The 24,170-nt window shown below is 40.6% G+C and overlaps 1 protein-coding gene across 6 annotated transcripts in view; it reads right to left on the bottom strand.

Annotated features, from left to right (window-relative positions):
• The window catches only part of NAPEPLD (N-acyl phosphatidylethanolamine phospholipase D), a 45,679-nt gene that overhangs the window by 10,449 nt on the left and 11,060 nt on the right, over positions 1–24,170 (bottom strand). Inside the window, exons 1-3 of one of the 6 annotated variants that reach the window (XM_042916157.1) lie at positions 15,319–15,480; positions 14,543–14,616; positions 14,116–14,422 (exon numbers count right to left, since the gene is read on the bottom strand). In XM_042916157.1, coding sequence (XP_042772091.1) covers positions 14,116–14,422; positions 14,543–14,550 — 315 coding nt within the window. In that variant the 5' untranslated portion in view covers positions 14,551–14,616; positions 15,319–15,480. Of the gene's footprint in view, positions 1–14,115; positions 14,423–14,542; positions 14,617–15,318; positions 15,481–23,198; positions 23,241–24,170 lie in introns of those variants that run through there. The other 5 variants (XM_042916143.1, XM_042916151.1, XM_042916173.1 and 2 more) reach the window with 5 other exon arrangements.

Here is a 24,170-nt window from a genome sequence, read left to right as displayed (position 1 = left end):
ATTTATTTAAAATTTTAGAAGCTCTCTTCTGTAAGTGCTGGAAGCAAAACTGTAGCCTAGCTGCAGTCACTCTGCCCCTTTACTTGGCTGGTGCATTTGCTGCTAAAAATGGTGTCAGAAACAGGTGGGCTCCTGGACAGAGTAAAGAAAACTTACAGCCATTTATTGGTAGACCTTGTATCTCAGATATGAATCTGAGCACACAGAACTCGAAGCAGAGCACTGAGCAAACCCCAGTCACGGACGGCTCTCCTCATTCCTCACCCATAAGGTTTTCTCCTTCGGATCAAACCAAAGCAGAACATGGTCCCTGCCTATGAGAAGGTGACTGCTTTTGGGGGTAAATAGATGTAAAACAGTAACCAGAACAAAACAGAAGCATTACTTCTTTGGTTATTCTCCATTTTATCCTTACAGAAGCTCTGTTGTAGGGTCACAGTCCTGGCTTTTATAAAACTGTTTTCTAAGTTGTGCTTTATTATTATGCTCTACCGCTGTATCAAGGTCATTTACAGGAAGACGCCTCATGAACCTGGCCGTGTATGTACTGGAGAGAGGTCTTTAAGACTCAGTATATCTCCAACCTCCTTCCCCACCTTCTCACTCACCCCAGAAACATTTCTCTCAATCCTCAGTATCAGGAAAAGCTCTTCACCAGAGCAACTGGCCTTATTCATCTGGCCACTGGGAAAACTCGTAACAGTTCATGCTTCCCTCTTTGCACCAGGAAGTTGGGAAAAAGCTACTTCCAACATTGTGCAGGGCATGACAGCACATGTTTCTATACTAACTTTATACTTGGCTTTATTTCTCTACCCTAAGAGTCCTTTTGCTCTTCTCTGTTCATCTGTTTTTTACCGCTACGTGGATTTTTGTAAGTTGCAGCAAATCAGTTTTAACAAGTCTGGTATTGGATAATTACGTAAAATACAAGACACACTACAGCCCAATAAGAAGGAATAGAGTCCAGTCGCCTAAGGCGACACAGTAATCTGTGTGAGTTTCCTGACCAATTGACAAGAAGTTCATGATGCAGAGAAAAGGAAGGAGGTCATTTTAGGTGGAGAAAATGCCCAAGCAAAGGCAAAGAGCCAAACAGGAACAAAAGTGGCATTTGGAGACAGGCGACAATCTATGAAGGATGAGAACACAATAAAAGCCTTGAATGCCAGACAGGAAGTATCTTAAAAAAAAAAGATTTGTCCCAATTTATGTTTAGAGAAAACATTCTGGAATGCAAATGACGACCTGGAGTGTGGTCACAACAGCTGCCATGACAGATGAAGACTGAACAAAGGGGACCGCAGGGAGGTGGAGGCAAGAGAGGGAATGGGGGGAGATGCCAGGGAAGGAAAGCTGAGGTCACAGAGATGGTCTGAATGGGAAAAGGGTCCCGACAGGGGAAGAGAAGGAGCAGCAGAGGTGGAGGGCAATGCAAACACCCTCTAAGCCACCCTAACCCTTAGTTTCCCCATCTGAGAAAGGAGTATAATTGTACCTACACTTCATTGTGGTGGGGACCAACCACATCAGGAGCAGCTGGCACACCGTAAACACTCTGCAAGTATTCCGGGAGGGGAAAGAAACCACAACCTGGACAAACAATCAGGCACCAACTCTGTATTTTTACCCGTTTCCTTGATCACTAAACTGTCTTACTGTCAAACTCAATCCATACACCAGAGCCACCTCAAAAATAGTCTACTTACCATACAACTGTCTCCCTTTCTGGAACATCTTTACAGGCTCTCTACTGACTGACAAAACACGACTCCCCTCCTCGGCCCAGGAGGAAGCCTGGGATGGATTCCCCCAGTCTTCCTCTCCAGCTGTGTCTCACCCAACTCCTGCAGGGCTGTGCCCCACCGACACTGGGACTGATTCCTGCTCCCAGATAGAGCTCGGGAGCCCTGCACAATACTGAACCCATTTCTCAGGTTAAAATGCCTTCCCTCTGATCCCTTTGAGACCTTTAACTACATACCCTTCACGGGGCCAACACCAAGTCTCCACAGACCGGGACAATCACTCCAGCCACTCAACTTCCACCCCACTCTGTTCATGCACCATCCATGGATATTCTGCCCAAACCCTGGATGGGCGTATACAGGATGTATCTCACGTCTTACTCAACTTGGAACCATCCACGGGGCGCAATGCACAGTGCAGGGACAAACACATCATGTGCTCGACAAAATCTGTTGGATGAATGAGTGGAAATTTTTCAGATCTGTTCTCAAAGTTGGTAGGAGTTAGGGCTACTGAACAATAACAAATGTCATGTGGTATACTTATCAACAATGAGGGAAAAGGGAGAGAATTAATATAAACTGAGTATCTGAGTATTAGGCGTCACACTAGGCACATAGTAGCAATGGTGATGAATCATCCAATATGTCAAGTACTTTAGTATAACACAAAATAACACTAACAAGAGCTATCATTTATGGAGTGTTAGTCGCCATACTAACTACTTCATTAAAAATGTTTAACTTAGGACCAACCATAATACTGCAGGTAGCTCCTGTTAACTAATGCTATTTTACAGAGGAGAAAACAAATAGTGATGACAGTCACACAAGGTCAGCCCGCTAGCCTCCACACATACTATCTCCCCCCACGGACTCCTAAGTCAGTCCTAATTTTCTCATTTAATACATATTAAAAAAAAAAAAAAAAAGCCACAAGTACCAGCCCAGGGATATGAGATGGATTACTAGGGATACAAGGCAACTATTGGAGATGACAGGATGTACATCATCCTGTGATCTTTTCATGAATATATAAACAAGTCAAAACTCATTCAATTGCATTTTTTCAATATGTGGAACTTGAATTGTTATTAAAACCATTTAAAAAATCTTAAGCAGCATGTTTAAATAGTGCATCAAAATATCTGTAATAAAATTCCCTGAAAACAGCTGCACCTCTTTTTTGCTCTAAGTTTTTTTTTTTTATTAATTAAAAAAAATTTTTTATGCTTATTTTTGAAGAGAGAGCGAGCGTGCGTGCAGGCAGGGGAGGGGCAGAGAGAGAGGGAGACATACAATCCAGAGCAGGCTCCAGGCTCTGAGCTGTCAGCACAGAGCCCGATATGTGGGCTCAAACTCCCGAACCACAAGATCATGACCTGAGCCGAAGTCGAATGCCTAACCAACTGAGCTACTCAGGCGCCCCTTTGCTCTAAGTTTTAAAAGCCACGGTATCTTCTGACTAAACCTTTAGCAGAGCACCTCTGGCCGCCTCACCTTGCTCTCCAAACAGAAGATTGACAGGTAAAGTGCTGAAAGAAGCCAGTCACCAAAGACCACAGACTGTATGATCCTATTTATATGAAATGTCCACAAGAGGCAAGTCCGTAGAGACAGAAGATAGATGCATGATTTCCAGGGGATGCAGGAGGGGAAGAGAACTAGGAGCTGCTGAGTAAGGACATGAGGTTTCTTTTTGGGGTAATGAAAATGTATTAAATGTGGGAATGGTTGCACAACTCCGAGTGTACTGAAAACCACTGAACTGTACATTTAAAACAGGTCAGCTGTAGAGTATGTGAATTATAGCTCACCTAAGCTGTTTTTTTTTTTTTTAAAAAAGCAAAGTACTGACAAGACATCTGAATTAAGCAATCACACCATGTTTCTGCACGCCATATGGTTTCTCAGCCCGTTACAAAAGAGCACCTTAAAGAATCTGATCTCTAACACTATGTCCCATAATAATCAGTCAACAACTGAGATTCAAAAAAAGAAAAAATAACTTTGTCCTAATCAGAGTTGGTGTTTTCACAATTTTTTTTAAGCAGGCTCCATGTCCAACATGGGGCTTGAACTCATGACCCTGAGATCAAGAGTCACATGTTCTACCGCCTGGCATGAGCCAGCCAGGCACCCCCTGATAATCAGAGTTTGAAAAAGCAGTTAGAGGGACACTTGGTTGGCTCAGTTGGTAGGGCATGTGAATACTGATTTCAGGGTTTTAAGTTTGAGCCCCATGTTGGGTATAGAGATTACTTTATTATTATTTAAGATTTTATTAAAGTTAAAAAAAAGCACGTAGATGGGGGTAGGGAAATTCTTATTTGAAGAAACCAAGCACTCACTTGGCATTTTCTTTACTAGGTTAGGACTTTCTTGGCTGGCCTTCCTTTTTAAAGCTGCAACTGGGAAAATCCCTAGGCCCATAATTAACCAGGATACTAGTTAATATTTACTTTTCTTTGGGAAAGGGAAAAATCCTAACATTCATTCAACCACTATTCTTTGCCAGATGCCATAGGTGGGTTCTGTCATCTAACTCTAATGAAGGAATGTCACTGCCATTTTACAGATACCCAGATGGAGGGGGAGGGATCACTAAGAAGGTTGCCCAGGGCACACAGCAAGCGCATGCACGCTCACTCAGGAGTGGAACTGAGGTCTTCCTGGCTCTAAAGACCCTACCTTTTCATTAAACCATAGCTTTCTCCATGGCATAACTTTTACTCATTAACTTTAAAACAATGAAACCCATATTCTTAATAATATAATTATTTTAAGAATATGTGTGCGCATGAGAGATGATGCAAATCTGCTAAAATGTTTTTAAAAATAATTATGTTTAAAGAATTTAGTTAAGCCTTTTCTTCCGACTGAAAGTATCTTTTTACTGAGGAAATTCACAGTTTTGCTTTGCAACTCTGATTTAAATAAAAACTATTTTTCTTTTTCACATTTATTTTGCCGATATTATGTGAACACGGAACAGAAATGGATGTTACCAAAATACCTCAATTATCAATGGTAATGTTTTATATTTTTGCCATGCTGTGTGTAGCAGGCGTACTAGATCCATCAGAATGGCTTAATATTTTTAAACTTCTCCTTGATTATAAAAGAAAATACCTTTCATAAAATGTTTGGAAAATCCAGTAAAATATAAAGAAGAGTAGCCATCCATACATCTGTTTGCAGAGATTATAACCACTGTTAACATTATGCTATCTTTAGACACAGTCCTATTTCTATGCATAGTTAAGATCATAAGGTATTTGTATTTTCTTTTTTAAAGAAACTCAAATTTTGACATTGTCACTACCTCTTAAAACTCTGAAACACATACTAAAGTATTTAAAAATGAATTTATTGTCAGGAAATCTGTGAGAATACAAAAAAAATGATGAAATACAGGAAAAAGAAAACTACAGAGGACTGATCTAGGTGATCCACAACCTAATTAGTAGTTGTTTCATAAATTAAAAGGACGAGGAAAGGAAATTTTCAAAGAATACTCAAATTTTCCTAGAACTGAAAGAAACAAACTTTCACATCTGAAAGTTCACATCACGAGGCATCGAGCATGATCAATAAGTAAAACACAACTTGGGATAAGTTTCAAAAAAGAGATGATCCTCAAAGTTTCTACAGGGGAAATACAGGGCATACAAAGGTTCAAGACTGGCACTGAACTTGTCTACAGCAATACTACAAAGAATGTCATGGAGGTAATACTTTGAAATTCTGAGAGAAAACGGTTTCCAAACAAAAATTCTATACCCATACTACCAATAAGAATGAGAACAGAAACACAGTTCTGGTCCAAGAATGGTTACCTCCTCCAGGGCCATCCCAAATCTACACCTATTTTTAGAGCAATTCCTCCCAAAGAACTGAGGGCTGACCCAACAGCTTCTGCACAATGAAAGAGGGACCACACAGAGAACAGCAAGAGAGAGGGAGACACAGTCATGAAGGGAACTCCCACCCTGCTCACCGTGGACTTCAGTGGGAGGGAGGGATGGTACTGAGGGAGGGGAGCATGGGGCACAGAAACAGGGTGAAAAGGACAACTAGAATTTAAAGGAGCCAGTCCCTAACTACTCTGGCCAAACAGTGGGTAAATACCGGAATGTTCTGGGTCTGAGAGGCAAGTGAGCACCCCGGTTAACATTTGCCCTCCACCTTGACAGCACAGATGGGAACAGCTTTCAAGATAAACTACAAAGCTGCAGCACTCACAACGGTATAGCACTGGCACTAAACAGACACACAGAGCAAGAGAACAGAATAGCAGAGCCAAGAAATAAACCCACACTTATATGGTCAATTAATGTATGACCAAGGAGACAAAAATATACAATGCAGAAAAGAAAGTCTCTTCAACAAATGGTGTTGGAAAAACTGGACAGCTACATGGAAAAGAAAGAAACTGGACCACTTTCTTCCACCAGACACAAAAATAAATTCAAAATGGATTAAAGACCTAAATGTGAGACCTGAAATCATAAAACTAGAAGAAAATATAGGCAGTAATCTCTTGGACATCTGCCTTAGCAACATTTTTCTAAATGTGTCTCCTCAGGCAAGGGTAAGAAAAGTAAAAATACACTACTGGGACTAAACCAAAATAACAAAGTTTTTCCACAGTGAAGAAAACCATCAACAAAATGAAAAGGCAACCTATGGAATGGGAAGAGATATTTGCAAATGATATATCTGACAAAGGGTTAATATCCAAAATATATAAGAATACAGCTCAACACCAAGAAAATAATCCAATTTAAAAATGGGCTGAGAATCTGAATAGACATTTTTCCAAAGACATACAGATACCAGCAGACACATGAAAAGATGCTCAACATCACTAATCGTCAGGGAAATACAAATCAAATCACAATGAGATATCACCTCACACCTGTGAGAATGGTTAAAATGAAAAAGACAAGGGGCGCCTGAGTGGCTCAGTTGGTTGAGCATCTGACTTCAGCTCAGGTATGACTCACGGTTTGTGGGTTCGAGCCCCGCATCGGGCTCTGTGCTGACAGCTCAGAGCCTGGAGTCTGCTTTGGATTCTGTGTCTCCCTCTCTCTATGCCCCTTCCCACTTGCGCTCTGTCTGTGTGTCTCTCTCTCTCAAAAATAAATAAACATTAAAAAAAAATGTAAAAAAAAAAAATGAAAAAGAAATAACAAGAGGCGCCTGATTGGCTCAGTCAGGGGAGCATGTGACTTTTGATCTCCGGGTTGTAGATTTGAGCCCCATACTGTAGAGATTACTTAAAAAATAAAAATAAAAAGAAAGAAAGAAAGAAAGAAAAAATAAAAAACACTGGCAAGGATTTGGAAAAAAGAGAATGCTCATACACTGTTGGTGGCAATGTAAATTGATGCACTGTGGAAAACAGTGTGGAGGTTGTTTAAAAAATTAAAAACAGAAATATCATACAATCCAGTAACACCACTACTGGGTATATACCCAAAGAAAATGAAAACATGAATTTGTAAAGATATATGCACCCCTGTGTTTACTGCAGTATTTACAATAGCCAAGAAATGGAAGCAACCTAAGTGTCGATAAACAGATAATTAAAATGTAGGATACATATTATATTTAAATATATACATGTACATATATATAATACATATATATATTAAGTATATATATAATGGATTATTAATCAACCTTAGAAAAGAAAGAGATCTTGCCATTTACAACATGGATGAACCCAGAGGGTATTATGCTAAGTAAGTCAGAGAAAGCCATCTATCACATGATTTCTTTATATGTAGAATCTAAAAAACAAATGAACAAACAAACAAAAAGCAGTAACAGACCCATAAATACAGAGAACAAACTGATGGTTTCCAGAGGGGAGAGGGTTGGGAGGATGGGCAAAATGGGTAAAGGAGAAAAGGACATTCAGGCTTCCAGTTATGGAATAAATCACAGGAACAAAAGGTATAATGTAAGGTATTACAGTCAATGATATGGGAGCACAGCATAACATATAGAGTTGTCAAATCACTGTATTGTACACCTGGAACTAATAAACATTGTGTGTCAACTACAACTTAAAAATGGCAAAAAAAAAATTATAATAAAGATACTTCAGACAATCAAGTTCTCAAAAACCTGACTTTCTATGCACCCTTTTCTCAGGAAACTGATTAAGAATGTGCTCCACCAGGGTGCCTGGGTGGCTCAGTTTGTTAAGTGTCCAACTTCAGCTCAGGTTGTGATCTCACAGTTCGTCAGTTGGAGGCCGGCACTGGGCTTTCTGGTGTCAGCGTGGAGCCCACTTCGGGCCCTCTGTCTCCCTCCCTCTCTGCTCCTTCCCCGCCCATGAGCTCTCTGTCCCCAGAATAAACAAACATTTAAAAAAAAAAAAAAAAAAAAAGGTGCTCCACCAAAATAGAACCTGTTCAAGAAAGAGGAACAAGTGGGGTGCAGGAGACAGAGCCAGCACTGAAGAGGCAGTGGGGTCCAGGATGGTGGTGAAGGGAGACTCCAGAATGGAAGCTTGCAGAGAAGCGGGAGGGCTGTCAGCCCAGAAAGAACCCAGTGCTAAGAAACCAGCTTACAGTCTCTCCTCAGGAAAGCTGTTGAGAAGGAATGAGAAGGAGGGAAATAATCAGTCATAAATACATAAAGTTAAGCAGGTGAAAAATGAGGCATTGCTAACCTCGGGGGGAAAGAGCATATTAAGAAAGGAGACATGGCTACGGTCCATGACTGGGTTCATCACAGTGATACAGTCACCGTAGCATATAAAGAGGTCAAGTAGGCCTGTGGGAGAGAGACGGGGAGGGGTACAGAGGGAGTTAAATTTGACACTAAACATGAAGGAACACAGAAACACTGCTTGGTTCCACACGTTAATATCTAAGTAGTTAAATTCACCGAATCAAAAAGTGGAATGATGGTTACCAGAGGCTGGGACGAGAGGGAAATGTGCAGTTTCTATTGCCAGGCCTAAAGTTTCAGTTGAGCACGATGAATAAGCCCTAGAGACTTGCTTGTTACAACACTGTGCCTACAGTCACCAATAATGTTTTGCACACTTAAAAATTCAAGAGGGTAGGGCATCTGGGGGGGCTCAGTTGAGAGTCTGCTCTTGATTTTGGCTCAAGTCACGATCTCATGGTTCGTAGTATTGAGCCCCACATTGGCCCCTATGCTGACAGTGCAGAGCCTGCTTGAAATTCTCTGCCCCTCCCCCGCTCTCTCTCAAAAATAACTATTTTCAAAAAAAAATTAAGAGGGTAGATCTCGTGTTAAGTGTTCTTACTACAATAAAGTTAAAATAAATAAAAGATGAAGGTAAGCTCCCAAGGAAACAACTTAAAGGTCTGTAAGCTGTTGCCTCCAGAGAGCGGGGACAGGTTACAGGAGCTGGTTAGAGGAACAGTATTTGTCTAATAAGCCTTTCAGCACCATGACTTCTTAGAAACTCTGTATACATGTAATTTTTATAAAGATAAAAAAGCAACATGTTAGCATACTACAGCAGAAATAGAATTGATGTTTTTCATTTTTTCAAAGGGCACCACTCTATTCTTCCATATTTTACATCTAAAGAGTGTATTACATTTTCAAAGTACTTTCATGTGTCATGTGAACCTCAAAATCCTAGGGACTAAACTGTCTTATCCTAACCTTATGGACAAAAAAACAAAACAAAACAAAACAAGCCCCTCCCCCCCCCCCCCCCCCCCCCCCCCCCGCAAAAAAAAAGTGCCTTGAGGATCTGTTGGAAATAAAGTCAAGTACTCAGTGAGGTATCCTGAACCTGAGCCTGGTTTCTGGACTCCGGGTATCCCACTTTTCCTACCAGTCCAGGATGCGTTTTCTCAGTTCCATGTCTGTCTCATACTCCAATGTGACCGTCCCTTAGTCACTTCTATAGTAGTGACTGGTAAGGACAGCCTCCTCCAACCAGTGAACCTCAGGACATTCTGCCTCCCTCCTTCTTTGAAATTCTCCAACTGTCTCTTCCCCCTCCCCCACCCTGGACTCTGGTAACTATAATCAACAATAACCAGACAAAGTCACTGAGCTTTCCAACAACCCAAAGCAATGACAGCGTCTCAACAGCATGAAGCCTGTGAACTGGCATGCTGCCCAGAAAAGGCAAGTATCAGAAATGGTCCAAGTTAAAGAAATGATTTTCTGACTAGCCAACTAAATGGTTTAGCTTTGTTAATGACCAATTTTCATTTTACTTAGACCTGTAAATTACAGGTTATATCATTATAACATATTAACATATGTTATATATGTTATAATGATATAAACTGCCTAATATATAGTAATTATAAACCCTATGTGTATATTATCCTGTCTCCTTCCAAAACAATAATCTGAAGTTTTATTTCACTACACTTTAGCCCCCCAATGTCTAACAAAAACAATTTCCAGAATCTGATTACATTCTGAATGGACCCAATCATCTGAAGCAGGTATTCTTCATGTTTGGGGGGTGGTTTTCTGGAAAATGTGGAAGACTATCATATTTAAAAGTTGGTAAAAGTTAATAATTTTGCCAATGTAAAGGGATTAAACATGGAGCTTTAGTTACATATGAAAATAAGAAAAGTCAACATGCATCTGATCTAGTTCTTAGCTGTATGTGGAAACGAGGGGGAACCTAGATGTGTTTCTCTCGCAATGACGACTGTTACTGGCACTGTGCTTTTCTTCCTCACTGGATTGATGTATGAAGCAAACTAGGCATCAGCTTTCAGACCAGAAACATTTTCAAGAAAAATTGCCCAGGATCCTTCTGAGGCTTTAGAAAAAGAAGCAGAAGCAGCAGCAGCCATCACCTGACTGTGATACCATCTCAAACCTGGAAATTCTTCTGGCTTTGGGTATTTTAAAGACTCTTAGTTTTAAGTAAGAATAAACTCTGGCTTAAAAAAAATGGATGAATGGTTAAAGAAGATGTGGTATATATACACCATGGAATATCGCTCCTCCATAAAAAAGAATGATAACATGGATGGACCTTGAGGGCACTATGTGAAATAAGTTAGACAGAGAAAGACAAACACCATATGATTTCACCTTATGTGGAATCTAAAAAACGTGAACAAACAAGTAAATTTAAAAAAGAAAGACTCCTACACACAGAGAACAAACTGGCTTGTCAGAAGGGGTGTGTGTAGGGTACTGGGTGAAATGGGTGAAGGGGATTGAGAGGTACAAACTTCCAGTTATAAAATAAACTAAGTCACAGAAATGAAAAGTACAACATAGGGAATACTGTCAATAATATCATAATAATTTTTTTAAAGTTTTTTAATGTTTATTTTAGAGAGAGAGAGCATGAGTAGAGGAGGGGCAGAGAGAGAGGGAGACACAGAATCTGAAGCGGGCTCCAGGCTCCGAGCTGTCCACACAGAGCATGACATGGGGCTCGAACTCAGGCACCGTGAGATCATGAGCTGAGCTGAAGTCAGACGCTTAACCAACTGAGCCACCAGGCGCCCTCTGTAATAATTTTGTACTGTAACAGAGGGTAACTACACTTATCATGGTGAGCGCTGAGTAATGTATATAACTGTCAGATCACTGTGTCACACATTTCAAACTAATATTATATGTCAACCATACTTCAATTAAACAATTCTGCCTTTAAAAAAAAGTTTACACTTCATTAAAGAATGTAGTTCCCATCTCCACCCTAATTCCTTTCTCTGCTTTGTTATTCTTCAAAGCACTAGTCATATTTTAATACATATTTTACCCATTTGTTTACTATTTCCCTCTTCCACTGAACCCAAGGTCCAAGAATGCCACAGTGTCTTTCTGCTTTGTTCAAGGGTCTCCCTCTACTGCCCAGAACTGTGTGCTCACACAGCAGGTGCTCAATAGATAGTAACTAAATGAGGGGCGCCTAGGTGGCCCAGTCAGTTAAGCGTCCAACTTCGGCTCAGGTCATGATCTCACAGTCCCTGGGTTTGAGCCCTGTGTCAGGCTCTGTGCTGACAGCTTCGGATTCTGTATCTCCCTCTCTCTCTCTGCCCCTCCCCCACTTATGCTCAGTCTCTCATTCTCTCTCAAAAATAAACATTAAAAAATGTTAAATAAATAAGTAGTAACTAAATGAATGGATGAGTGAATGGATGAGTGAATGAATGAGGAAGGGCTTGAGAGAATCCATGAACTCACTGAAATTACAGTAAAAGGCAATGTGTTTATGTCCACATAAGGTGTACAGCTTTCATCAGACATTCAAAAGGAGCCAGGGTGGAAAAGAGCTTCAGAACCACTAGCCTGGCAAGTTCTCATTCAACCCAGTTTCTAGAATATCTCCAAATCCTTAGAACACACAGATGTATTTCTGCCTTCGTGTGATCGCTCACTTCCCATATGAAATGAAACAAATCTAAAATTACCACTGCTTGCCTCTGCAGTTTTAGAAGCTGTGGCTCAAAACCAGTAGGAAATTTACCCCAAACAGGTAGCCCCCTGCCCTACCCCTCCTCTTCACAACACCCTTCCATGTTGCTCTTCATATGGCTTCTTCAGAAGGAAAAAACAAGTGGGGGGAGGCTTCTTGTTCCTCCCGGCCTCAAAGCTGAAACACGTAATACGGTTTTTATCTATTAATGCCCTGCCTGCCTCATTCTAACAAGGTGTTAGAAAAGCATTAATCATATTAATCAACTCTGTTAACTAGGATTAATACTGTGAACACTCCTTAGCATCAAAGTGTTAATACCGTTTTTAAATCCCATGTCCTTAAAAAGAAAAAGACACGCTTACCCAAGGATCTACCACCACCACCACAAGCAGCCACTCCCCCTGTTGTCTTTCCCACTGCAGATCAAGCCTTCAAGGATGCCCCCCACTCTTTTCATCTTGTCCCCCACTCCCAACATCAAGTTCTCTCGCTCTCTCTCTCCACTTCCTCCAAAGCCTTGTAGGACAGAGGTTGGTAGAAAAGAGAAGCCAAAGGAGACAGGTGGTAGAGAGAAGCAAGAAAATAAGAAAAAAGAGGGGGCAAGAAACAGCTCTTGCAATTGGGAGCCACCCACTCCCTGCCAAATGTAATCACACTGATCTAATAAACTGTATGCCAAATGTTAATTAGTTTCATCCTAAAGGGGCACCTGGGTGGCTCAGTCGGTTAAACCTCCCACTCTTGATCTCGGCTCAGGTCATGATCTCACAGTTTGTGAGTTCAAGCCCCGCATCAGGCTCTGTGCTGACAGCACGGAGTCTACTTGGGATTCTCTTTCTCCCCTCTCTCTCTCTCTCTCTGCCCCTCCCCTGCACATGAATGCTCTCTCTCTCACAATAAGAAACTAAACTTAAAAAAAAATAAAGTTTCACCCTAGGTAAATATCATTTATTTAAAGGTCAGTGACCTACTGCCAATTTTTTAAGGTCTGGAAAGGTTATCCGAAGATTCCTTTCACAGTTTTAGCGGCCGTGTCCAAGGACGCCAAGCACTCTGGGCAAACACACATCAGGTTACTACTTGATGGGACATGCCATGCACATTCTCACCTCCATGACCTTGTTCATGCCATCATCCACCTGAAAACCACTGCCAAAATACTTTTTATCTTTTTAGGCCCGGCTCAAATATCAAATTGCCTCCTCTGAGAAGCCATCTCCAGCCCTACCAGCTCGGATCCACCGCTTCCTTTCCTGTACTTTTTTTTTTTTTAATTGTCAAGTTGGCTAACATACAGAGTATACAGTGTGCTCTTGGCTTTGGGAGTAGATTCCCTTGACTTACCGCTTACGTACAACACCCAGTGCTCATCCCAACAAGTGCCCTCCTCAATGCCCATTCCCCCCTTCCCTCCCCCATCAACCCTCAGTTCTTTGTATTTAAGAATCTCTTATGGTTTGCCTCCCTCTCAGTTTGTAACTATTTTTTTTCTTCCCTTCTCCCACGGTCTTCTGTTAAGTTTCTCAAATTCCACATGAGTGAGCACATATGATACCTGTCTTTCTCTGACTGACTTATTTCACTTCGCATAATACCCTCCAGTTCCATCCACGTTGTTGCAAATGGCAAGATTTCATTCTTTTCCACTGCTGAGTAGTATTCCACTGACTGTATGTGTTATGTATGTATATCACATCTTATTTATCCATTCATCCTGTACTTCAAAAGCACTCTATTCCTACCCCAATTGCCACCAGATCAGAGTGGTTATTCATATACATACTTTGTTGCTAAGTTATGAACTTGAGGACACCTTATTCACTTTTTCTTCTCAGAACTTAGCCCTACGCCTTATCATATAAAAGGAGCTCAATTAACTAACTTGAGTGTCATGATACAATTCACAGCAAAATTAAGTGATAATAAGAGCCCCCCAGAAAAACCAAACGCTACCTCTTTGGAACACGGAACACTGCTGTGATCTTTCTCCATTATCAGCCATCTAAGAACATTTGGAATAGAGAGATTTTTCCAAGTTGGCCAAGGGTTGACAAATCTGCCATCCTTTCCTTTCTTTGATTTAGTTACATCTTCTTCTAGTCTGTAATCCAATTTGAAACTTTTCCTGGAAAACCTAGAAGAATCACTTCCTACAGAACTCCGTGCTGAATTTTGGCGTTTTCTTACTGCTTCTTTAGGATACTGGCTGCTTGTCATCAGAGATTGGTTGCTTTCATCTTCATCCATGTCCTTTTCAGAGCTAAAAAACAAAAAGGGGGGGGGGGGACGGAGGGAATACTGACTTTAACATAAAGGCATTAAGACTCATTACACAGCATCCACAGTATTTCTTAGCTAATAAAAATTTTCTCAAACTTACAAGAACATTCTGGCTCTGTCAACGCAAACTTTCTTCCTGCAAAATACCACTTCTGAATCCAGAATTACTGCTTGCTAAATAGGAAAAAATGTTTGCTTTATCTTTTCTTGACAAACCACTTAGATATTCCATATCTGCTGAAAGCAGATAACCATATAACTGAAAGCAGTACTCCACCAGCCAGCATTTAAACACATGAATTTTTCCATTTCAATATCTTACAGAATTGAAGCACCTTCCTGAATGTGTAACATTTTCATACCTGAATTTTAAAAATACTATTGTTAATAATACATAGTGAGAAGGACTGCCTTAGTTCCTTGAGTATAACTCAGTAATTCCAGTGATTTATATAGAACTCCGCGAGGCCTGGTCATTTTTACTTTGAAAATAATCTTTTAAAAACCTTAAAAAAATAATTTTACTTTGAAAATAATTACCAGTGCCCCTAAAAAAGCACACTGAGTTCAAGCCCCAGGAAAGGAAACAATAACAGTAATGGATAAACATTTCAGTCATGTATTTAAGTGGTTAACAATACAAATTTGAATTAACTCAGATTGAGAACTGCCAAGACAGTGTAGTATGTATCCTAGCTGTATGACCTTAGGTAAGTTTCTTACCCTCTCTGTGCTTCGATTTCCTCATTTATAAAATGGAGATAATAATACCACCATCTCTGAGGTTTATGGAGAGGTTTTAAAAAGCTAATACAAGCGAAGCCCTTAGAAACATGCATGTAACATGTATATAACAAATGTAACACATATACATACATGGTAACAGGTCTACAAATGCTAGCTGTTGCAGCTGACATTCCCACTACCACCACCACTGCCCCCAGACTCAAGGAAGCGAAATCCTTGATTTTGATCTATATAGGACTCCAGATACATAGAAGTGATAATATATTAAGAATATGCATTTAGGGGTGCTCAGTCGGTTAAGCCTCCGGCTCTTGATTTCGGCTGAGCTCATGACCTCACATGAGTTTGAGCCCCGCGTGAGGCTGGGCATTGTGACGTGCGGAGCCTGCTTGTGATCCTCCCTCTCTCCATCTCTCTCTGCCCCTCCCTCTGCTCACTTGTTCGCTCTCTCAAAATAAACATAAAAAAATTTTTTTTAAAGAATAAGCATTTATTGGGGCACCCGGGTGGCTCAGTCAGTTAAGCTTCCAACTCTTGATTTTGGCTCAAGTTATGATCTCACAGTTCATGAGTTCGAGCCCCATGTTGGGCTCTGCACTGACAGTGTGGACCCTGTTTGGGATTCCCTCTCTCTCTCCCTCCCTCCCTCTCTGCTCCTCCCCCACTCACACACTCTTTCTCTCAAAATAAATAAATAAACTTAAAAAAAAAAAAAAAAAGAATATGCACATATATGCCATGAATTTCATTTCTTTCCTATTCCACTAAACAAACATTTGCTTTCTGTCTAGTTTAAATGCACTGCATACACATAATACACTTCATAACCCCTGAGAAAATAAGCACAACAGAAAGCCAAATATTTTTATGGCCACAATGATGTTTACACAGAAATACCATCCAGGAGAGAAAGGGAAAGAACATAAACACTAGGATGAACACGTATGCTGAACTAAAACTTTTTCCCAAACCATCTACAGTAAAATAGTCTCTGGCCTGGACAATAATGGGTGTTAAGAAAAGAAACTAGGGCTGACAAAAGCTGAAGCACACACGGTTGGTTGCTCAGCCGCCCACTGTCTGCTGCAGAGCCTGACTGCTAGGAGAGCCTAACAAGCTTTAGATCTGGGGCAACCACCCACCTCTCTCTAGTCCTCAATATTCTCGCCTGTAAAATACCTACTTATCTCATGGGGGTTCAAAGGATCAAATGACATAATGTACATAAAGGGACTGCCACCCACCAAATGATAATTCTTTTTTCCCTAATCCTGCTAACTGGCCATATACCTAAATTCCTTAAATTCCATCCGAAAGCAAAAAATCTGGGTGAGTTATCTCAGTTCTTCTCAAAGAAGTGCTCTACCTGGGTCATAATTAAGTTCAGGCCCAGGACTTTACAAAGCACTAGGGCAAATACCGTCCATTTGAACCCCAATACATTTAACAGACGCAAACACACCAAGTTGGGAGACTTTTATTTCCCCAACAGAGTAGTATGTCTAAGGGATGGCAGAGCTGACCTGATGCCACCTGCCCTTTGTGATGAAAATCGGCTTGTGAGATATGTGCATATTTATATAAACACATTTACACATATGTGTATATATACATGTACATATAAATACATACATAATATTGCTCCCAACTATGTAATAAATTTTTGGCCCAATGTTTTATTTTTAACGTTTATTTATTTTTGAAAGACAGCGACAGAGCATGAGTGGGGGAGGGGCAGAGAGAGAGAGAGGGAGACACAGAATCTGAGGCAGGCTCCAGGCTCTGAGCTGTCAGCACAGAGCCTGACACGGGGCTCAAACTCACGAGCTCAGATCATGACCTGAGCCAAAGTCAGAAGCTTAACTGACTTAGCCACCCAAGTGCCCCATTTTGGCTCATTGTTTTAAACAATTAGAGGATAAGGAGAAAGGAGAAATGCACCCTCTGACTCAAAAACCACAAAAGCAAAGCCAAAACGGGGTTTTGGGACAACATCCAGCCATCCAATGTGGATGTAAGAAGTAAGGGAGGCTTGTGAGAGCCAACAGTAAAGGTATGAAGGATGGGATTAGATCTGGGACCTGGCCCCCCGAATAGCCAAAGTAATTTTGAAGAAGAAGACCAAAGCAGGAGGCATCACAATCCCAGACTTTAGCCTCTACTACAAAGCTGTAATCATCAAGACAGCATGGTATTGGCACAAAAACAGACACATAGACCAATGGAATAGAATAGAAACCCCAGAACTAGACCCACAAACATATGGCCAACTCATCTTTGACAAAGCAGGAAAGAACATCCAATGGAAAAAAGACAGTCTCTTTAACAAATGGTGCTGGGAGAACTGGACAGCAACATGCAGAAGGTTGAAACTAGACCACTTTCTCACACCATTCACAAAAATAAACTCAAAATGGATAAAGGACCTTAATGTGAAACAGGAAACCATCAAAACCCTAGAGGAGAAAGGAAAAGACCTCTCTGACCTCAGTCGTAGCAATTTCTTACTCGACACATCCCCAAAGGTAAGGGAATTAAAAGCAAAAATGAACTACTGGGACCTTATGAAGATAAAAAGCTTCTGCACAGCAAAGGAAACAGCAAACAAAACTAAAAGGCAACCAACAGAAGGGGAAAAGATATTTGCAAATGACATATCGGACAAAGGGCTAGTATCCAAAATCTATAAAGAGCTCACCAAACTCCACACCCGAAAAACAAATAACCCAGTGAAGAAATGGGCAGAAAACATGAATAGACACTTCTCTAAAGAAGACATCCGGATGGCCAACAGGCACATGAAAAGATGCTCAATGTTACTCCTCATCAGGGAAATACAAATCAAAACCACACTCAGATATCACCTCACGCCAGTCAGAGTGGCCAAAATGAACAAATCAGGAGACTATAGATGCTGGAGAGGATGTGGAGAAACGGGAACCCTCTTGCACTGTTGGTGGGAATGCAAACTGGTGCAGCCACTCTGGAAAACAGTGTGGAGGTTCTTCAGAAAATTAAAAATAGACCTACCCTATGACCCAGCAATAGCACTGCTAGGAATTTACCCAAGGGATACAGGAGTACTGATGCATAGGGGCACTTGTACCCCAATGTTTATAGCAGCACTCTCAACAATAGCCAAATTATGGAAAGAGCCTAAATGTCCATCAACTGATGAATGGAGAAAGAAATTGTGGTTTATATACACAATGGAGTACTACGTGGCAATGAGAAAGAACGAAATATGGCCCTTTGTAGCAACGTGGATGGAACTGGAGAGTGTGATGCTAAGGGAAATAAGCCATACAGAGAAAGACAGATACCATATGTTTTCACTCTTATGTGGATCCTGAGAAACTTAACAGAAACCCATGGGGGAGGGGAAGGAAAAAAAAAGAGGTTAGAGTGGAAGCGAGCCAAGGCATAAGAGACTCTTAAAAACTGAGAACAAACTGAGGGTTGATGTGGGGTGGGAGGGAAGGGAGGGTGGGTGATGGGTATTGAGGAGGGCACCTTTTGGGATGAGTACTGGGTGTTGTATGGAAACCAATTTGACGATAAATTTCATATATTGGAAAAAAAAAAAAAAAAAAAAAAAAAAAAGATCTGGGGCCTGGCCTGAGACGTTAAGGAGGTCTGGCTACACTGTAGGCAATGAAGAAAAACTGAAGGAGGGGCGGCGCCTGGGTGGCTCAGTCAGTTAAGCATCTGACTCTTGATTTCAGCTCAGGTCATAATCTCACGATTTGTGGGACTGAGCCCACATCAGGCTCTGAGCTAACAGTGTGGAGGCTGCTTGGGAGTCTCCCTCTCCCCCCCCCCCCCCCACCCTGCTTCCTCTCTCAAAATAAATAAACTAAAATTAAAAAAAAAAAAAAAAAAAAGAAGGAAAAAGAAAATTGAAGGAGCTTAAAAAGGAGATAACCCACAGCAGGATAAAAACAAAAGGCTGTGGCTAAACACTGGAGCCAGGGAGATAAACTTGTGAGTAGGAATGGGCAGCCCAGAAAATCCAGTAGTAGCAAAGCACGCTGTTACATGTTTGGCACATTTCATTTAAATTAACGCTCCTGGCAAAATTTCAGGGTAGGTAGGATAATCCCCATTTCTAACTGAAACACCAAGAGGTAGAGAGCAGCCCTCTCAAAAGATGAGAAGGCAGTGACAGTGAGAAGAGAAAGAACCGAATAAATCCAAGAGATAAGAGGATGAATCAGTAAGACCTGAGTCTCTAAATGGTCCCGAACTTCAGACCATTTGTAAGGCAGGGTGGGGGATAGGTAAAAAAAAAAAAAAAAGGGGGGGGGGGCAGGATCCAGAAACGACAGCACCAATAACTGAGTAAAGGATTTAGGGGAAAGCTAGTGTTTGGAGTACATAAGAGAAGGTGGAATTATGACCCAGTGAGCTTGCAAAAGGGTTTGAGACAACAGGAAAGAATCCAAGCAGAAGTACTCACGGACACCAAATGGAAATGATGACCCTGGGACCCAGGTTGCTTTGGGGGTGATAAAAGCGAAGGTAAGAGAACAGAGAGGTTTTCAGGGACCCGGGAGTAAAATGAAAGTGAAAAATGGGTTCACTGATCTGCTTAAACCTGAACAACAAATTTTCTCAAAGTTGTCTTTTCATGTGTCCCCATTTTCTTTCCTCCCATCCACTCAGGCTCTCACCCCAATCAATTCTGTTAATAGTTTTCTCGCAAAAAGCCATCCTCTCTCAACACGACCTTCACCCCAACACACACAAAATCCAGTCTTCAGAAATGATATTTTTAAAAGCAAATCTGATAAATAAAACAGAAAAACAGAAGATTGCCTTGGTTCTCAGAATGAGGGCAAAGGTCGGGAAGATGGTCTATGAAGGTGTTTCTAGCCCTGCCCACACTCTCCCCTACTTCAAACACAAGCCTTAATCTTTCTCAAATGCATCATGTTCCTACCTCGGGCCACCTATTGCTATCACAGGGCCTTTGAGCATGATTTTTAAAATATTGAGTACTCAGAGATATATCCCCAGGATTATGTACTACCGTGAAAGTGTTCAAGCAACACAAAATGTTGGTGCTATGTTGTGCCATTTCACACTATGCACTGTGAGTGTGAAACGATAAGAAAAAAACAGGACATGGAAACCTGAACTATCACAATCTGGACTTGTTCACCTGGAGGAAAAGTACTGGCAGTCCATTCAGTGAACATGCAAAGTGACAAGGTCTATCAACAGGTGCTCCAGTGACAAAGTGAGCCTCGGCCAGTGGAGATGTATGGAGCCTGCCTGAGAGCTGGGTCATGTGAGAAGGCTCCTCATCAAATCTGTCTTCTGGTCACTATGTAGTGGACGGTGACAATCTTACAACGGTCATCTCTAAACACCAAAGATAAAATGATGGGAAAACTAGGACTGAAGATGAGCAGGTTCTAAGTATGGCCCTGCCAGTCACTAGCCCTCAGCTTTGCAAACTCAGACAAACCCCTTAACATATCCAGACTGGAGTTTCCTTAATTAAACATAGCAAATCTCCTCATTATTTCTGGTTATAGATCTCTCTCCAAATTTAACAATGTAAGTAAAAATTCAGCCTTGATCTCTGGCCAACAGTAAGTGAAAGGAGATGTGTGAACTCATGAGTTCAAAACTGGGTGAAGTTTACACCATCAGCATTATTTACATTATGCTAATTTTCATCCAATTTTAGGTACCATGAATGAATGGTAAGGTACACTGTTATTTTATGTGCCACTAAGAAAGTAAAAATATCAATTATAATGTCACACATCATATGATATAACCTGCTATCAGTGGTGTTCAAATGTGCATAAAATGTCTGTCTTGACATTGATGAAATACACCAGTTTTTACATGGAAATATAAATTCTGGAAGAGGAGCAAAACATTAACCTTGGTAATTAAATATAATCAGAACCACAATTAATTTGTGGACCCTCCTTTCCTCTGTGAACAACTAACTTTGTGACCAATAGCTAAATTTGGACTAAAAAGCTAGAATCCAGAAGCAAATTTAAACAAAGCCCTATGACAACTAATATAAAATATAAATGCTCTTCGGGGTGCCTGGGTAGCTCAGTCGGTTGAGCGTCCGACTTCAGCTCAGGTCACGATCTCGCGGTCCGTTGAGTTCGAGCCCCTCCTCGGGCTCTGGGCTGATGGCTCAGAGCCTGGAGCCTGTTTCCGATTCTGTGTCTCTCTCTCTCTCTGCCCCTCCCCCGTTCATGCTCTGTCTCTCTCTGTCCCAAAAATAAATAAACGTTAAAAAAAATTTTTTTAATATAAATGCTCTTCTTTAAAGAACAATTTGTGGGGAGCCTGGGTGGCTAGTCGGTTAAGCATCCGACTTCGGCTCAAGGTCACGATCTTGCGGTGCATGAGTTCAAGCCCCATGTCAGGCTCTGTGTGGACAGCTCAGAGCCTGGAGCCTACTTCAGATTCTGGGGTCAACCTCTTTCTGTCCCTGCCCCACTCATACTCTGTTCTTACTCTCTCTCAAAACTAAATATTAAAAAGAGGCCTCCACAGCTTCATAGTAAAGAATAATGTGTTACAAAAAGGACAACATAAATTCTATCTAGTAATTATCAACTACATTCTCCACATTTCTCTGAAGATTAAGTGCCTACTTAACAGGAGAGGAACTTACCCCAATGTCTCTAACCAAAGAGAGATCTGAACTGTGACATTTGGTGAAGACAAGTGTGCCAAGTACAAATATTTTATTTCAATAACTGCACACATGGGTAAAACGCTTTCAAAAAACAAGAACTCTCTATTTCAAAAGCAAATGTTTTACCCTTTCTTTCTTTGACATTTAAGATTTGCCAGCTGCCTAGAAGTGAATGCATTATCATTTTAAAAACTGAAGAAAAAAAATTACATTAGTACAATGTACGTTTGGGATTTCAACATACTCCTAAATCATGACATTGCAAATCATTATTCCTAAAGGTGACATTTAATAAATATTAATTGAGTGACTATCCATTACATACCAACAAAGATGCTGACACTAAATCTGGAAAACATTCAGAACTGTATTTTCAGATATCTAAAAATAACAGGAAATCCACAATTTTATATCTGTGGTCCTATCTATAGTGAAGAAAAGGGTCCTTTTAGTGCAATGCTAGATAACATAGCTAATGAAACTATTTCAATTCACTGAAATGTCTGCAAAGGGCTTCCATAAATTAAATTAAACTGTTTCCATCCTTCACATGCAATACAGGCTTCCCTTGAGACTGGTATTAACCCCCACATGCCTATCGGAGTCTGGTGGGAGGGTAGATATGTCCAAGAGTGAGAAGTACACTGGCTAATGAAAGGGAGAATGTTCTGTGGGAGGTATGTGCACCACATACGTTAACAAAGAAATTACCACATTGTTTGTTTTCTAGGACTTTCTTTTACTCACTTTGTTGACTTAACAACCAGTTTCACTAAAAAGCTAAGAAAGCAAAGCAAATAACTTAATATACAATACCTGGGAGCACACTAAAACAAGTTATGACAACTTTTAATAACAGAATATATATGTGCATACATGTGTCCATTTAGATAGATGTATATATAGGATAAATCTATATACCACACCAAATAATTTACCTTCACACAAGTGAAAAGAACATTAGTTAGGAGTGTAAAAGGACTCCAGTTTTACCACTAACTACAGAGATATTAGCACAGGTAAAGTAACCTAACCTCTCTAAACGTGGGCTTCAGCACCTATTAAAGAGAACTCCTAAATATCCCCTTGAAGGACAGTAATGAGAAGCAATGACGTCATGGAGCAGTATCTCCAACCACTATCCAAATACAAATTGTTACGTTCAGTAGAAAAGTAAATCATGTGATAACCAGAAACTTTTGATCCAATTGAGTTGTTTTTCAAAATGAAAAATAACACTTCAGAATTCTAGATAGATTTAAAAAGAGTCCTAAAATCTTTCTTTCCTTAAAAACTTTATGTTAAAAAAAAAGTATTTGGGGGGCACCTGGATGGTTAAGTCAGTTAGGCATCCAACCCTTGATCTCAGCTCAGGTCTTGATCTCAGGGTTGCACGTTCAAGCCCTCAGATGCTGGGTGTGGAACCTACTTTAAAAAAAAAAAAATTATTTTTATAAAAAGTCTAAGTTTCCTTACCCTTTATAATAATCAAAGTATTGTGTTTAAAAAAAAAAAAAAACTTCAAATCTGTCTTATAAAGTGTTCATCTGATTATAGACAGAAAAGTTACTTCAATACTTCAACAAATGATAAAGTTAATTCACACATCAGGATCCACAGAATGGAGGCTGCCCAGGTGGCCTGGCCCACAAATCTAAAGTCAAGTCAGCCTGCACTTACAGGAAACCCATCAGAGAATCCTAACGCACATCAGCCACAATCCTCCAACTCAGCTTAGCTAGCTTACCTTACCCTAAAAACAGGACCTGCTAGCCTTGTAAGAAAATCCCGACCTCCTTCCCAATCACGCACTGTTTCCACATCACCTCTTCTGTGCCCTATAAAATGGACTATTGCAAAAAATGTCTCAGAAAGAGTGCTCCACGACTCCTGAAGCACTGTACTCCCCAGATCCATGGATTTTTTCTTCCCTTAAAGACATTGAATTTGTTATGAAATTGTGTTATTTTTGTCATTTGACACAAGTAATTCACAAAGAAATTCTACCTTAACAAAAGCACCAAGACTCAGAACAAACAATTTTGAGACGAATGAGTGTGGAACACACCTGACTCTCTGAGGTACAAAGTAGAGAACATGTTCTCCCTTCAAAACCAGTCAAGGACAACAAATGTTCTTGATCACAGAACACCAAAGGTTCTGAAAATCTTTGCTATCTGAGACAATTCAAAATACTGAACTAAAAGTCATTTCATAAGCTATTAGAAGATTTTAAGTCACTAAAATATGCACACTATAGGTGCCTCCTCTACAAGACATTTTTTCCAATATGTAAATA

The sequence above is a fragment of the Panthera leo genome, chromosome A2 (genome assembly GCF_018350215.1).
Source record: "Panthera leo isolate Ple1 chromosome A2, P.leo_Ple1_pat1.1, whole genome shotgun sequence".
Classification (NCBI taxonomy): Eukaryota; Metazoa; Chordata; class Mammalia; order Carnivora; family Felidae; genus Panthera; species Panthera leo.
This window is presented reverse-complemented; position numbering and strand designations above follow the sequence as displayed.